Source organism: Anopheles ziemanni, chromosome 3 (genome assembly GCF_943734765.1).
Source record: "Anopheles ziemanni chromosome 3, idAnoZiCoDA_A2_x.2, whole genome shotgun sequence".
NCBI lineage: Eukaryota > Metazoa > Arthropoda > Insecta > Diptera > Culicidae > Anopheles > Anopheles ziemanni.
The window spans coordinates 46,185,206-46,198,817 of NC_080706.1; the positions used below are offsets into that span (position 1 = coordinate 46,185,206).

Here is a 13,612-nt window from a genome sequence, read left to right on the forward strand (position 1 = left end):
CGCAACAACACGTAGCTCATCCGTTTTTCGGATGCAAAAACAACCCCGGTCAAGCAGAAAGGGTTGTGTTTCGTTATGCTGAAGGCTGGCACAGCTCCGGTATCGACGCAAAATCCCCCGGAGCGGTCTCTTGGTGTGGATCAGATATCGGTCCCTTTGCGTTCGTATTTGTCCGACGACGAGAATATAGATGGTCCAAATAATGTTGCCACGAGCCGGCCACGGTGGCATGTAACGGTACATTCGGAAACGGAACGAAACAACGGAGCTTCTACGAAAGAAGGAGACATCTTCGGAGATTCGGGGACTTTTTCGGTCGACGTTGGAATGGCCGGGAAGGGTGTCATGTTTTCGACATGTTCGCATACGAATGGCGCGCAAAGGAATGTTGGTCAGCGTCGACTAGGTCTGCCTTTTTTCACATGTGTGTTTGTGGAGTCGTGGTGGCAAGCGCTTCATCATGCAGACGATGACGCGGCTGAGAAATCACCTGATGGTGTGGCATAGATCAAAGGCTACGTGTGGAATGGAATTGTGAATCTTGGCGAAACAAGTGATGGGAAGCTTTGAAAGAAAAGGAACAACATTTTAACGCCATTTTTTTATTCATTTTGGCTTGTTACAAATTTTATAAAAGTGGATCACACGTCTTACGCCAATGCAATGGTCTATCGCTTCACGATCTTTGCAATTTACGGAAAAAAGAAGAATAACACTGACAAAATGTCACTTCGTGTGAAATAAGGTTTTTTCTCGAGTTGAAACACGTGCGCTGGAAAATTCATTTTCTCACTAGGTCGACGGCACGGAAGGGGGACACGGTTCGTTGAATTTGTTGTGCAACTGCCTTAAGACGATGCTTTAAACACATCGTTTTCTGACGAAAATCGGCTGCAATTTTTGTAACACATTAGTCAATTTTGAATAATTTGCTTGTGCCGATGTTTTATTCATTTGTATGATGCTCTAAAGCTTACCACTAAAATTAAATTTAATTTCGATTGGGTAACAGTCGTAATCACTTTCGAGTCGCATATCGCAAAATGAATGTCCCAATAAAACATTTACTTTTTTGATTCAATTTCCTACAACATCGTCTACTAGTAGATCATTAACAACATGACATTATATTGAAATGATTGTGTCGCGTAACCTGTTAAGTATGAAACCTTACCCTTATTTGTGCTCTTTATCATACGAACGATTAAGATGCCTTATTTTACCCTCGACCTAGTTCATCAGTTCACTCATATTGAACAGTTCTTTTATGTAAAAAGCATGAAAACGAAAACTTTAAAAATGTTCCACAATCGGAAGAAATTTATACTTTTGAATCCAGAATAAAATGTTGACGTACCGTCTTGATTGCACAGTGGCCGTTTGGAAGTTCGATTGAGTTCGCTCGAAATTACTAACTGACCTGAACCTGCGGACTGGCCGTCAATTAAGCAATTGACGGTCACTCGTACGTGGTTTCCTAGAGACTGATGCGCCATTTTCGCGGCCACCCGTGCCTAAGTACGACCATTTGACAGGCACCTACAAAACCCTAGCCAGGCCCGAGCGTAATCCACCACACCTAATTGAATGATAATAGAGTGTCGAGTGGTCGTCAAAAGGAATTCTCGTTTGAGTTCGGTAGACAGGAGGCGGTGGGTGTGCGTGCGTTGGTGAGTCGGGACCATTTCGTGTGCAATTAGGTTGCCGCGGTCCAGCGTCCCGGTACCGAAGTTGTGGCAGATGAGGTCAGGTCATTCTATTAATTGACTCTTCGCTGGACCCTCGGCAAGGCAGCTGCCAGCGTCCCTGAAACGACCCTGGTTTTCCCGGGTTGGGTGGGATCCCACGCAAACAGCGGTCATCGGTTCGGCCGGACCCGTCACGCCAGCCATCCATTGTCGTTATCTTGCGGCGCAGATGAGCAAATGGGAAAGAAAGAAATCCAAATCCGGCCACAGTTTTGGGGACGAAAGAAAAAACTTTCTCCCAAACAGAAACAAAAAAACCAGCCATAACGCGGAACGTTTCCCTTTTTCCTCCGCCCGGCGTTTCTTCGTGAATTTCATGTTCTTTTTGACCCTCCGCTTCTTCCCAGCCCACCCTGCTCTGGGTAACGCTCCAACACTCGACGGGGTTGGCGGGAAAATGAACCGGTAAAAGATCTCCGGAATGAAGCTATGAATAAAATATAGCCGACCGGGCTACTTGCGAGTATTCCTGATTCACGTCGGTTGCCACTGCGGTCCCGGCGTACCGGAGGTCCCGGATAGATTGTTTTTGGCGGTTTCCGTATCCTAATAGCGGTGGAACGGGGGCGGGGGGGAAATGTGCTGCCGGCAGGATTAGTGCTAGATAGTGCTTTCCGGTTCCGCCCGGCCGGGTTATGTGATGTTGGTCGAGTGTCGAGTGTAAGATGGATCCCATTCGTCCGCCTTCCTGCCCGCGCAAGGAGTGTTTGATTTTTTTGTTTGATTTTTCCTTTTTCTATTTTCGTACCGGATTATAAACCAAGATGCAAAAACGGCCATTGCTCATTTGGAGTAAATGAGGGTTCGGCGGGAAGCGGGTTTGTTCGGAAAAGTTATTTCTTTTGCTTATGGCTAGGGAAAGCATGCTTATCGTTGCACTGTTGTGTGGCGTCACTTGCTGCGTCCTAACTATGAAGAGCAAGAACTGTATTAATTTTATACAAAAAGTGCCTTGAAATCATTAAACAAAAACTAATTTTTGTTTGTTAGTAAACCAATGACACGCTTTTTAAATCAAACAAATGTTTACAAACTTTCTATGAACACTATTCCGGAGTTTTAAATATCGCTAATTATCGAGTCATAGTTCATACACAACTTAAACTCCAACCATTTAATCCTTTGTTTCGTTTCAAATAGCTCGATTTATATTTTATAAATGTAATTTTTCCTCGTTCTTTTTTTCTGGTGCATTAAACATATACTTTTTATTACATCTCATATTTCACACCGATTCTATGATGTGAGAAACAAAATACTAATTAGTCCACCGTATCCAGTATTTAATTTCAGCGTTTCGTTCATAGTGGAACTATTTTTTTTTGAAGTTTGTTTGGTTTTCATTAAATGTATACTTACCTCACGCCGTCCTAATCCTAGCACAATTGAATGGAGCGAATAAACTGGATTTAATTTTTTCCCGCAATCATAATACTCGTCACTGCATAATCGCATGATGTTCGGATAAACGCTAAAACAATAGCAGCGTAATGACACGGGACGCGTGAAAACATATGCTTTCGTTTCTTTTTTGCACCATAGTGAAACAATCAATTGCCGTCCCTTTTGCTCGAACGGCAACTGTTATCCGGTAGCGAATAACAGAAGCATCGGCGTTGGCCAGGAAGCCGTTTGGAAAGCGGACGCGTGTAATCCGCATATCAGTGCTCCCGTGCGTTTCATACACGAAATGGTTGCAATCGAAAAATTATAAGATAAGTTATGTTAGAGAAGAACAAGTAGAGAAAAAAGGCGATGGTGGGAGAGGAAAACTTAAACAAAACAAACAATATGGAATGTTTTGAAAACAAACTCTCCTAACAAGTCAACACGGCCGACCGCCAAAGCTTACGGTTGTTTTGCATTTTTCTTTACACTCGCTAATGTCAACCGTCGCACCGGGTTGACGGAAAACGCCCGTGCCGCACCGAAAGTTGGAAAAGTCGTGCAGGGCGCCTCACTAGAACCTTGGCGCGCGCGACAAAACACCGCTCGGTCCGCTGGGAACCGGGCCGGTGTACGAGAACCGTGAACGCATAAATATGTAAGAATGTTTGCAATGGTGCAAAATTTCTCGGTCAAATATTTACCCTTCTGCTTCGGCCGCCCACCCCAGGGTGTTTCGTGCGGTTGGCCCAAACGCGCTGGCACCACAGAAAGTCAGTAGCCAAAGTGTGGCCAGGTGTGCTTTCTTTGTGGTGTTGCCTTCGAGCTAGGGCGAAGGGTTGCCCTTGGCATCGAATGGAACTAGAACCGACTGGAACTGAGTGATAGGGTGGGGGAAGGGGGTTGTTGGTTGACGCCACATTCTCGGGGAACCTTCAGGCGGAGGCTGTCGCAAGGTGGAATTTCAATATAGGGTGGGAAAAATTGGTGTCCTCTCGTCGGTTCGGAATGATGATTCCCATACTAGCCTCCGACCGAAGCGGGGTCTATGCCGACCAGGTGAGTGTCACAGTGAGGGTGCGTAGACAATGCCCAATTCGAACTCGTTCAGAGTACGACGCCTGGGACATATTAAGTTTCTCGTATATTTTTCCAACCCCCATTTTTTGGGTGTTCCTTTCTCACGAAGGAGATATATTGTGCCGAAAGATTTGTGTGCAAGTTTGGCCAACACATTTGTCGCTCCTTGAAGACCTCACAAGAGGTTGAGGTTGCCCGGTTCGGAACAAATTTAAATATTTGCCCACAACACATTGTGCCGACATTTCGGCAACCTTTGCCATGCACCGGAACCAACCAGGTTCGGTTTGAATTTGCAAGATTTATTTAATATGCTCGGCTATCACCTCGAACGGAGGGCTCATTGAGTTGGGCAGACTTTCTCTCCCTAGAGGTGCTTTCGCTTTTCCCACTTGTCTTTTCATGCCATTTTCCGTAAACAACCAGCGCAACCGGAATGGTGGAAAAAGGTCATTAGTAGGATGTATCATAAATTAAATGTTCTAGCAACATAATTGAAGCATCATCATCTGCCCGGAATTAGTTGCCCCCCTAACCTGCCGGCCGTTCCCGGGAGCAACCTTGTCTTGTGGCGTTCGAGTTGGAATAGTTTTAATGCTATTTGATTACACGAGGACAAGACCTAGGGGGGCGGGCAGAAGGGTGGTCGAGCTAACAAATGGGTTCAGTGTGCTCGGCAAACAAGTGATGAGTGTTCTTTTCCAGCAACCAGTGCCAGGATCTCTACCGGAAAGTGGCACTGCAGACCACATTAACGGTGGCAGGGAGCCTCCGGCGAGGGTAATGCGTTTGCGACCGTGTGTGTATGTTTGTTTGTTTTCTGAAACTAATATTAAACAAAGACAAACCACACCATTGTGTGTAGGTGCGGTGGTGATGGTGGTGGTGTATGGAGGGGCGTGACTGATCTCTAGCGCGCTTGAGGAAAAACTGGGAATGTGTTGCCGCCATGATTTGATACAATTTCCAGGCGCAAGTCGGGCACGCCGGGTTGGTGTTTTGTTCCGTTTGCCAAGATTGGCCTCCAACCGGCGGCACTAGAGACGTTGGTGTGGCAAATGAACCAGCGGAGAGGAAGGATTCGTGGCACACGCGCGAAGGAGACTGGGCTGGGTGGTGGTGGAAATAGATAAAATAAATTAATTCATTTCAACTGACGAGAACGGATGGTGGCACTGCCAAGTTCGAGCACGGAATCAGGTTCTTGGTGGGGAATCGGAATGAGGCCACCGAGGGGGAGGTGCGGAATAGACAAATGAATAAATATGCATAACACGGAAACAGGACCACGTAGCACCGGAAACAGTGGCGGCAACAAATACATGCGGATAGTGTATGGTTCTTTTTTCTATTCAAGTTTAGTCAAGAGAAAGCAAGCATATCGAAAACAACATACAAATCTACAAAAACGAAGGGAAGAGAAAAACTAAATAGTTCGTTAGAAATTGAAGAAAAATGGCATGCTCTAGAATCGCATTTTGATGAACCATATCGCTTTTTACACAAATGGAGACTCCTCGTTAAGCTGAAACCGAACCGGCATGCATAAGAAACGGATTTTAAAAAAACGTTGAATCTCAAAGAAAAAACACAAATATCACTTCCCCGTTTCTGAATCCCACGCGATTAGGCATCATGCTATTCGGAAAAATATTTTATAAAAGGGTCTCCGTTTGTATTTTATTTATTTTTTTTCAAAACATTTCGACAATGAATAAGATCAATTTTGAACAAACCAAAGAAAGGAAAAGGAGGCAAAGAAAATGTGTTTCCATTATTAGCATCAATAAAGTGAACGCTGAAGCAGAGGCAGTATACATAAGGTGTTTTGGATGGTGGGTGTATTTTTTTTTTTTCTTGCAGTAATAAGTGTGAATTTTAGCATGTTTCGGTTGTGGGTGTTAATTTGTGTTGGCGAAGAAACTGGAAATAGAACTGCAAAACAGCGATCGTATCAACGTATCTTATGGAATGAAAAACATTTCACTTAAATTACTAAATGTACCAACATCAGATCTATTTACATTGTGTCTGTTTTTACAATCGATCATTTTCGAAGTTTTCATTACCGTTTAATACATATCATGCGTAATGTTTAACTGGTGCTGATATTACTTTAATTGTATTTCAGTGTCAGTGGCATATGCCTTTATGTGTCATCTGCTGTACAAGCTCGAATAATTTATGTTTCATTTCAATTTCAGCACTTTATATTCTTTTATTATTATTATTAGATTCGTTATTCAAGATTCAACAGGTGAATTACCCCAATGAATCGTCAGTTTTAACAAATAGTTTACAAAACAATCTTCAGTTAACATTTATAACTAATTACTATGCTAACATTGAACAAGTGATTCCTTAACAGTAACAGAGGTTCGGTTAAAATCTATTATTATTTTTTATATGTTACTATCAAATATTTTATTTCAAATTGTCTATCATAAACGTTTGTTGTTATTTTACTTGAGTGTTGTCATTAATTTAAAAACATAAGCTTAAAGTCACTTTACCTCCCACGAAAACAAAGCAAACTGGTTCAACGTCATCTTCTTCTTCTTCTTCTTCAATGGCCCGCTCGCAGTTGAGCACGTCGTGCTGACATGGCCTGGTCACCAATCGTTCTCCAGGTAGCTCGGTCCATGGCTGCAGCCCTCCAACCCCGGTCGCATCCGATGTCTCGCAGGTTCTGCTCCACTTGGTCCATCCACCGAGCTCGCTGAGCTCCTCGTCGTCTCGTGCCGGGCGGGTCGCTGGTGAGCACCTTCTTGGTGGGGCATGAGTCCGGCATCCTCATGACATGCCCCAACCAACGAATCCTGCCGGCCTTCGCCACCGTCAGGATGTCCGGCTCGCCATACAGCTCAGCTAACTCGTGGTTCATTCTTCTCCTCCACACGCCCTGCTCGTACACACCGCCAAAGATAGACCGGAGCACGCGCCTCTCGAAGACTGCGAGGGCGTTGGCGTCCTCCGTGAGCAGAGTCCAGGATTCATGCCCATAGAGAACGACCGGTCTTATCAGCGTGCGGTATATGACACATTTCGTGTGCGGGAGAAGCCATCTGGACCGCAGGAGTTTGTGGAGTCCATAGTAGGCACGATTCCCCTGAACAATGCGCCTCCGGATTTCACAGCTCACGTTGTTGTCCGGAGTTACGACAGTGCCGAGGTAGCAAAACTCCTCTACTACCTCAAGTTCGTCGCCGTCCACTGATACACTGCTCCCCAGCCTGGCTCTGTCACTGTCAGAGCCTCCGACGAGCAGGTACTTTGTTTTCGTCGCATTGATCATTAGTCCAATCCTTGCGGCCTCGCGTTTCAGTCGGGTGTACGCCTCGCACACCGTCCTAGTGTTCCGCCCGATGATGTCGATGTCATCCGCGAAGCCGAGGAATTGGAGAGAGCGGGTGAAAATCGTGCCACGGATGTCGAAGCCCGCGCTTCTCATGACACCTTCCAGAGCGATGTTGAATAGAAGGCAGGAGAGTCCATCACCTTGCCTCAGACCCCGGTGGGATTCGAACGGATCCGACAGCATGTTCGAAATCCTCACCTTACACAGCACCCCCTCCATTGTGGCCTCTAACAGCCGAACCAGCTTCTCGGGGAAGCTGTACTGCCGCATGGTCTTCCATAGCTCCATCCTGTCTATGGTATCGTAGGCCGCCTTGAAGTCGATGAAGAGGTGGTGCGTCGGGATCTGGTGCTCCCGGCACTTCTGGAGGATCTGCCGTAGAGTAAAGATCTGGTCGGTGGTGGATTTGCCTCCAACAAACCCTGCTTGGTAGCTTCCGACGAAATCTGTAGCAAGGGGCGCGAGTCTGCAGAAGAGTATCTGGGATAGGATTTTGTAGGCGGCATTGAGGACTGTGATGGCTCGAAAGTTGGCACAGTCCATTCTGTCACCCTTCTTGTACTCTGGGTGGATGACACCCAGCTTCCAGTCCTCCGGTATCCTTTCCTGCTCCCAAATTTTCACAATTAGCTGGTGCATACTGACGGCAAGCTCTACCGAACCCATCTTGAATAGTTCTGCCACCAGCCCATCGCTGCCAGCTGCTTTGTTCTGTTTCAGCTGCTTGATGGCACTAGTGACTTCGTCCAAGGATGGTGGGAGCACATCGTCATCTACCTCCTGGCTAATGTGCTGCTCAATTCTGTCTGCGCCGCTGCTGGACTCCCCTAATTCCGCTCCGTTCAGGTGTCCGTTGAAGTAGCACTTCCACCTTTCGATCACCTCTCGCTCGTCCGTAAGAATGTTGCCCTCCTCGTCACGACACATTGCGACGTTTGGCGTGTAGCCGCCTCGTGTCTTCTTCAACATCCTGTAGAACTGGCGAGTTTCCCCCGACTGAGTTAGCTGCTGCAACAGTTGTTCATCCGACTCCTCGAAGCGGCGCTTCTTGCTCTCGAAGAGCCGGGTTTGCTGTGTCCTCAGTCGTTTGTAGTGTTCCACGTTCTGACGGGTTTCGCGCTGCAGCATTCGGGCGCGCGCTGCGTTCTTCTCGGATAGTGCCCGCCTGCACTCGTCATCGAACCACTCTTTCCTCTGGTTACGTGGCTTATGGCCCAGTGTCTGCTCGGCTGTGCTGTTGATGACTCGCTCCACCATACGCCAGTGGTCATCGAGGGACATCGTGGCGGTCGCGTTGTTGTCCGGTAGCGCTTCCCCAAGCGCTGACGCGTAGCCCTCGGCAACAGCAGGTATTCGCAGCCGATCCGTGTTTAGGCGTGGGGTAGGCCGGTGACGCAGTGTATTGACAGCGCAGAGCTTCTGCCGTAGCTTCACCATAACCAGGAAGTGGTCCGAGTCGACGTTTGCGCCCCTGTACGTACGTACGTCGATGATGTCCGAGAAGTGCCTTCCGTCTATGAGAACGTGGTCTATTTGGGAATATGTCTGCTGTGGTGATCTCCAGGTGTAGCTGAAACGAGGTTTGTGCTGGAAGAAGGTGCTACGGATGTTCATGTGCCTCGAGGCTGCGAAGTTGATGAGCCGGAGGCCGTTGTCGTTGGTTAGCTGGTGGACGCTAAAGCTACCAATCGTAGGTTTATAGGCCTCCTCTCGCCCGACCTGAGCATTTAGATCTCCGATGACTATCTTCACATCATGTTGTGGGCAGCGGTCGTACTCCCTTTCCAGCTGCGTATAAAACGCGTCTTTGTCGTCATCGCTGCTCCCAAGGTGCGGGCTGTGCACATTTATAATGCTCAGGTTGAAGAAGCGTCCACGTATCCTCAACCTGCACATCCTGTCGTTGATCGGCCACCATCCGATCACACGCTTCCTCATAGCACCCATAACAAGGAACGCCGTACCGAGCTCGTGCTTGTCTCCACCACTCTGGTAGATCATGCAATCGCTACGGTAGGGGCGCTCCGAGACTCCTTTCCAGCGAACCTCCTGAAGTGCTACTATTTCAAAGCCGCGGGCTCTCACTTCCTCTGTGAGTATTCTGGTACTCCCGGGTGAGGTAAGAGACCTGCAGTTCCATGTACCGAGTTTCCAATCGTAGTCCTTTTTTCGTTGCGTGGGTCGGGCATGATTGGTCCAAAACGGGTATTCTTCGTGGTGACTATTCGTTGCAATTGTACAGAGGGTGGCTTGCAAGGCCTCTCCCTCCGCCTCCTATCTCGTCGGTGGAACAACGCATCCTAGCTGTTTTACGTCCCGTAGGATGCCAGGACAGGGTGTACAGCCGCCCCTAACATGGGGAACAGACGCTGGTTCGAGCCGCTCCTAACATGGAGAACAGACGCTCGGGGATGAACTACTAGCAAGTAGCAGTCCATTCCCCCTCTCAATTCAGCCTTGCCGCCCATCCGCCCAAGGGGGTGGGTTTCCCCGTGTACCCAAGCTTGGATATTTAGGCGACAAGTTACCGTTCTGTACGTCGCGGACGTATTGAGTAGGAGTTGGGGAGGAGAGCCTATAGTAGCCTTCAGGAGGCGTCGGATCCAACCCTTTACAGAACAAACGTTCAACGTCATAGGTCCCGCATAATTGTCACACGTCTTACCTTGAAATTAATAATTTTAACAGCGCAATCACCCTTTTCCTGACCATTTGAACAATTTGAGTCATAATGGGGCCGCCCCCCTTGGGCGAAAGTGTACTGCGAAACATGAAAAGGGCCCGGTGCAAAAATAAACTCGCCAACGATAATAATATTTCACCAGGCAGGCAACGGGTTGCGATATAGTTGCACCGCACTGCAACAGAATGCAGAGAAAATGGTGCCGCGTTTCGGACGGGTACGCAAAACTGCGACAACATGCGGGCTGCTGGGAAAACGGGAAAACAGCACACCCGCCCGGCCCTGGTCGTCTACTTTGTACGATGAATTTTGCAGAGTTGATGTCGACCGGGGCCCAACGTCCGGGTTCGTGCGCTCATCTGCATTTGTGTGCTACTGCTAATGAAGTTCTGCTGCTGCCGTCGGTGAGAGTCCCACTGCCAAAAGTGCCTTCAGCATCCATTCCGGGGGCTTATCTCGGCCCGGAGGAACGGGGACGCAAGCGTCAGAGTTTTCTTTGATGTGGGCCCTATGCTGTGTCGGCATGGCGTTGCTAGTATTCGTCCGTGCCGGGCTCTGGTGCGACAGTTACCTATGAGCCGTCGAGGAGTTTTCATGGCATTTCCTTCCGGTGTCCCTCCGTCCAGCCGCAACGACTCGTTTATTTCGTCTAGGAACTGTCACCCAAATGGTACCGGCTTCAGTTTCCACGACCATGGATGGACCATTTTGTCGTGGAATTTTCGGGTGGACTATTGCGGTTTAACTTCGTTTGTTTTTTCACCAAGCAGCCCCGTGGGAAATATGCATGCAACAAATTGGCCACTTGAAGCGCGGCCAGCCGAAGAACAACGATGGAGGGGAATGGAAATAATCTCGTAAAAATAACGCGTTCTAGCACTGGGCACATCATTGCTGCTAATCGCCATTGTCGGTTGGACAAACACCGAGATGTGACGAGAAACTTTTCGACGACTGTTTGACGTTTGGGACGGAAGCAGTCGGAATCACAAGCGTATTGTCAGGCGGTAAAAGTTTTAATCGAATAACATGGCCACCGTAAAGCGGTCTGGTCGGCAATCCATCGATGCGAGCCGCTTGCGAAAATAAGTGAAAAGCAAACAGAGGAATGAAACAAGAAGAAGATGGAAAATGACGAGAGGACCTCGCGATGGCAGAAATGTACGATTAAGAAAAGCGAAAAAGTCGGCTGTGCAGTTGTCGCACGATGGGAAATTGACCATATTGACACCGACATCGGTTCGGGGTAAAAATAGAAGATTGACTTTAACGTCAGTTTCCAGCTTGTCGTAGACTTTTGGAGCAGTTGTACGCAATGACAAATCTTAGAAAATTTATTACAGTGGCTTTAATAACTTTAATGCATAAAGATAAAGATGGAACAATCCATTTGAACACCAACTTTCATAGTTGAACATCATAAAATAACATCATGTATTATGTTTTTGTCGTTCTTCGTAACCTCTTTAACTGTATTTCTATGTGAGATTTAAATTTACATACGGTAGATGAAAACAAGAACTATCTATTTGGGTGAATTTCAGCTTTAGTATAGCTTTTCCGGTTTACTGATAAACACTAAAATATATTGCTTTAAAAAATCGCAAAAATGCTTTTAGCAGTCATTTTGACCGCTCTTTTTAAGACGCTGTAAATTCCCTATTTATGAAGATTTTTTTCAAAAAAGCTACTTTTGAGTAAATTGGTTCACTGGGAAAATACAACACAGAGAAATCGATTAAATATCAATCATATAAAATATGTTGTTATTGTAATTTTTTAAATGTAGTGGTAAAAACCATGTAAAGAGTAAAAACCAAAAATCTCTTCTCAACCCCTTCTTCACCGCGCGTCGTCAAGCTAGTAGTTAAATATTTTTTGTGTATTTGATGTTGTTCCGAACGTAAACGAACATACTTTTTAATAAAACATGGTAATTAAAGTTTAATCTTGTTTGTTCTACCATTTATTTTATTTGATTTTGGTTTTTGATTAATTTGTAAATTCCGTGAGGTGACTAAACATCTATCTTTTATTTCATTGTTTTTGTTTCAGAGCCCTTTGGAGGTATAACCTGTCCACTCCGAGCAAGTTCACTGCTACGGTGCGGCTAGTGTCGCCTTTGGCCGTGGTGTGCCGGGCCAAAAATAGAACCAATCGAACAAACGTGCTACCGTGCCTCGGCCGTGCTTGTCTCGTGGCTGCGGTTACGATTGAGGCGTAAAATCCGGCCGATCGGAAGCGCTGATAAGGCGCATCGTTCCGCCGGATAGCTCCATCAAGTGCAGTTGCAGCCAGCTCAACTAGTCGCCTTTCCGGGTAAGTAAATGTTGTCTCTCACGGCCCGCACACGCACACAAGCGCACGAAGATGATGATTTAGTCGTTGCATCTCACGGCTCGGGGTTGCGTGGTTATCTCCCGGGGGGGGGGGGGAGGGGTCTGTCCGGCGGGCGAATCAGACATCGCCCGAGTGCTCTCGTAAACACTACACTTGGTGCTCGGTGTTTTGTCGGCCGCAACCTTCACCATGATCGCGCGATAGTGGCGATAGCGCAGTTCCGCTTCTCAGTCTCCCTCTGCTCCCCCCCTCCCTCTCCCTCTCCCTGCTAACCGACGAAGACGAGGGGGAGGGTTGGATTATCGCCGTCCGAACTCCGTCTCAGTGTATCGCGCGCAACGGAACGGTGAAGATGGCGCAGGCGGACATCGGGCAGTTCTTCGCCGAGCACGACATCGTGCCGGTGCTGGTGGACCGGGCGCCGCAGTCGTTCGCGAAGGTGGTGTACCGCGGGAAGAAGCTGGTCGACGCGGGGAAGGAGCTGTCGCCGACCGAGGTGCGCGAGGAACCGAAGGTCGAGTGGTACGCCGACCCGACCGCGCTGCACACGCTGGTGATGATCGATCCGGACTCGCCGAGCCGGATGGAGCCGTCGAACCGGGAGTTCGCCCACTGGCTGGTCGGCAACATCCCGGGCCGGCATGTGCAGAACGGCGAGACGCTGTTCCAGTACGTGCCGGTTTTCCCTCGCTCCGGCGTCGGCTTCCACCGGTACATCTTTCTCGTCTTTCGCCAGCAGTCCTGGAACGACTATTCCGAGGCACCGCGCGCGTCAAGCAAGTATGTTCGGTGTGGCCCGCGGGGTGGGGCTTTTCCCACCCCGCATTGCCTTCAAAGCTGATTCTTTTTCCCAACCCTCGAGATAGCAACCGGACGCCGAGGGTGCGCTTCAGCACGCGAGATTTCGCTCGCCGGTACAGCCTAGGCCAGCCGGTGGCCGGTAACTTCTTCATCGCGCAGTACGACGACTACGTGCCGGTGGTTCTGGCCAAATTTCCACCCTCCGACGATTACTGA

The 13,612-nt window shown here is 48.1% G+C and overlaps 1 protein-coding gene across 1 annotated transcript; it reads left to right on the top strand.

Moving 5' to 3' along the window:
• The first annotated feature begins 12,947 nt into the window (after positions 1 to 12,947).
• On the top strand, positions 12,948 to 13,612 carry LOC131284873 (protein D3-like). The gene is made up of 2 exons (XM_058313732.1): positions 12,948 to 13,375; positions 13,462 to 13,612. The coding sequence occupies exons 1-2, from the start codon at positions 12,948 to 12,950 to the stop codon at positions 13,610 to 13,612; spliced, it is 579 nt and encodes a 192-aa protein (XP_058169715.1).

What these genes read in the sequence shown, in the direction of transcription:
- LOC131284873 (XM_058313732.1), top strand. Translation starts at nt 12,948, where the DNA reads ATGGCGCAGGCGGACATCGGGCAGTTCTTCGCCGAGCACGACATCGTG. An exon ending in GCACCGCGCGCGTCAAGCAA is followed by an intron (nt 13,376 to 13,461) that starts GTATGTTCGGTG and finishes CCCTCGAGATAG; the next exon opens with CAACCGGACGCCGAGGGTGC.